The following is a 3468-nucleotide window of genomic DNA, read 5'->3' as shown; positions in this document are numbered from 1 at the left end:
CATTCCGCCCAGCCAATCAGACACAGGAACCTTTTTCTCGCACAAAAGTCCCTGCTCTCTAGCAGGGACGGAAAAGGGGGTAAAAAAGGTTCTCTAGAACTAATTTAGTTCCTGGGACTTTTTGGTGTGAACGCAACTAAATCGTAGTTCTCAGGAACCTTTGTGGGAAAAGTACTTGGTGTGAACGCGCCTATAGAGAATAATTGTCTTCCGATCACAAGTTGGTCTCTAAATATATCTTGTTTGAGTAATTGGATACAGACAAATATAAGTATTATAAGACTGCTGTATATTGCAGACCATAATCAGCCAGGCTGAAAATTGGTCGTCCCCTTTTAAATATTCACCAGTTATTTCTCACAGCTATGTCACCAATGCTTACTGTGAAGATGAGAAAAAGGCTCACCTGTCGTCTTCATTTGTGTTCAGGACCTGATAAACCAGGGACGCCAGAAAGTCATCGAAGCAACAAATTCATTGAAGTCTATAACACGAGAGCCGCTGGAAGACATCATCGGCAGAGTGGTGAGTGCGACGAAATGATTTCTTGAGAAGTCACTCTTCTGTTTCTGGTCTGAAACGTGATGGAAGTGGAGGAATGATGTGGTACTGATGGTGTTTGTTAACATGTGAGCCGTCCCCTCTGCCCCCAGTGGAAGGAGAACCCCTCCTTCAATGAAGCTCAGGTGCAGTCCATGGCTCTGGGCCGGCAGTCCACCGTGGAGCTGGAGTTTAAACACCGAGAGGCCCTGTACCGGGACGTCCTGACCAGGCAGCAGACGGTAAGGACTGCTCTGAGGACTCGGAGACAAGCTGCTCTCAGCTCTTTAATAGCAGACTGTTTATCATGACAAGTAAACGGAAGAATTGTCCAAAAAATATTGACAAAATAAAGTTGTACATTATATTTAAACAATGGTGCTTAAAGAGCACTTACTAGTTAAAGTTATGGATTCATTTGTTCATTCATTCCTTAAGAACAGTTTAATAAGTTCATAAAGTTGTAAAATCTAATGTAATGGAGTCCTTTACACTAAGAAAGGGCAAAAGGGACATTTTGATAATGTCTGTTTGCAAAACTGAATACTTTAACCTTCAGAAGTTGAAAGTTAGGACTGCAGCGTCTGTATAGATGCAACGATCAATAGGCCCGCCAACAACTGATTTGCAAATAGACACATGTAATTGTGTATGCTGTCCATCATAGCTCTTTAAAAGAAACTAAATCAGCAAGAATCGGCAGGTCAGACTTTAAAGAAAATGGAGAAGTAAATGGCTCTTCTTACATATTCTTATGACTCTAATCTTGCCTTGTATGTTTGACATGATAGCTCTTGTTCTTGACACTCTTATTTTCCCTGTCTCCTCGCAGCTGATGATGTACGTTCAGAAGCTGATCACCAACAGGAAGGTGCAGGAGCAGCAGCTGGCCATGCAGAACCAGGCCAACTACCTGCAGCAGCTGGCCATGCAGAACGGCATGATGGGAGGCGCTGGGCTCAGCCAGATGGACCTGGTGGGTCTCTACCAGCAGCTCCACGGCCTGGGGGGCATGGGCAAGAACCCGGGTCCCTCTAAGGGCCTGTAGGTCAGAGGGACGGCTCCTCACCGCCCATCTCAGCTAGCCGGCTCCCAGGGGGCCCTTCGGAGCGGGGCCCGGGTCCCTGTTGCACACCGTGACATCGCCACAAGCTCAGAGCAGTCGGTGCAGCAGGCGGAGGGCGGGGGAGTTTGAGGCTGCTGTCCACTGGGGCCCCGAGTGGGACCCACTCAGTTCTTTATTCTGTAGTTCACTGAGACATGGTGGAATATAATTTATAAGTGACTGTGTGAAATGGGTCTGAGGAATTTCAGCAGGAAAAAATGTATATACCGCCTTAATGTTATTCAAGTTCTATATCTTAATTTCTTTCATGTATTTAATGACAAAGTCATGTTACCCCCAATGCTTTTAAGCGTTATGTTTTTTTCTCTAAAAGGAAGGTTCCTTATTATTCAAACTCAGTTTTTTTATACTGTTTTCAATTAAACTAAACCTGAGAGGGACCATTGCCGTCGGTGACTCTATGATCTAAAGCTCTACAGGATCATTAGCCTCGCTAGATTCCTTCACCAATATCTAGCAAAGCAGAAACTGGTGGTGCTGCCAAGTTCTGCTTTTTTTTGGGAGGCATGAAATTGACTAAAACCGAAAAAAAGATGATGGCCTTATTAATTTCCTACAAAAAATGAAAAAAAAGCTCTGTAAAGATTTGAGATTTGTTGAGGATCTTTTCTATTATGCTTTTAAGTGTTTACATTAGTTGTTGCTGAACATGGTAATGGAATGCTTGTGTTGTTAAAAACTGCCTGCCGGTTCCTATGACCTTTTTGTAACATCTTGCTCATCGTCACGTGTTGTCTAGCATAGCACTGTGCGTCCTGTTCATTGTTTATGTTCCACTTGTGTTGATCCCGAGCTCGGGTGAGTGACTGGGTCTCACAAAGCACAGCCACGTCAGCCGGACATCAGAGGGCCCAAAATGTTTCCCTTTACTTGTTTGTCAAAGTGTTAATTCTGTATTTCAAATGGATTTGATAAAGTAAAGAAGGGAATGTTAATACAGATCTGGCTGATGTGTTTTCTCTGCTTTGTGAGAGTTGCCTTCTGGACTCTAGTCTCACCAGGCAGGCCCTCAGGCGCCCAACATGTATATTACATTGGCACATTTTTGCTTCTAAATGCTTAAACTGGTGTAGCTGTTAATCAGGAGGAATATATTTCTCTCAAAGACATGTTGTCTCTAGTCGGATCCTGTGTTTGCACAAGGTGTATTTCATAAATGTAGAGAAAGTTTGTTGCCCTCCTCTAAGAATGGTCTTATGTTAGCAAATACACCGACATGATTTACCATGAATTCGATCTGCTTTTATCTTGATAAGTATTTAATATAACATTTAATAAAGTGACCAAAATGATGAGCAGCTCCTGTGTCTGAGTCATTTCTGTTAAAGGACTTAAAGACTGACCAATGACTTCCACACTTGACTGAATTCATTTAGGGGAATGCGGGTAAGAGTTTTCATACCTGAAGGCAAACTGGTGGTGTTTCTTTTTCTTTTTTTTTAAGGTTTATATCAATATTTATTTTATATCTAAAATAGATCTGATGACACATGTTCCTCTCATTAGACATTAACACATGAAGATCAGCAGCTGAGAGCTGAGGAAGGCAGATGTGTGTCTAAAGGTAACGGGCGATGATAAAATGTCATGGTTTTCATAGGACCCAGAAAACAAAACTATTTTTCATACGGCCCATAAAAGTAGGTGTTAAAGAACTGTAACCAAGATGTCTAATTGGCAGGTAATTTGAAAGGTAAAATATAAGTTGTTTCAGGCATTTTTAGGGGACTACGTAAGATGGACAGATGTATTTAACCTAACAAAGCCAGGTGAGCCTTTTCTGCCGGATTCCAGTCTTTTTG

The 3468-nt window shown here is 42.4% G+C and overlaps 1 protein-coding gene across 3 annotated transcripts in view; it reads left to right on the top strand.

Moving 5' to 3' along the window:
• atrx (ATRX chromatin remodeler) overlaps positions 1 to 2964 on the top strand; it is a 34114-nt gene extending 31150 nt beyond the window's left edge. For all 3 annotated transcript variants that reach the window (XM_079670948.1, XM_079670949.1, XM_079670947.1), the window contains 3 exons: positions 430 to 525; positions 654 to 782; positions 1373 to 2964. In XM_079670948.1, coding sequence (XP_079527074.1) covers positions 430 to 525; positions 654 to 782; positions 1373 to 1588 — 441 coding nt within the window. In that variant the 3' untranslated portion in view covers positions 1589 to 2964. The remainder of the gene's footprint in view (positions 1 to 429; positions 526 to 653; positions 783 to 1372) is intronic.
• Positions 2965 to 3468: the final 504 nt, after the last annotated feature.

The sequence above is a fragment of the Notothenia rossii genome (assembly GCF_949606895.1).
Source record: "Notothenia rossii genome assembly, chromosome: 3".
Taxonomy (NCBI): Eukaryota; Metazoa; Chordata; class Actinopteri; order Perciformes; family Nototheniidae; genus Notothenia; species Notothenia rossii.
This window is presented reverse-complemented; position numbering and strand designations above follow the sequence as displayed.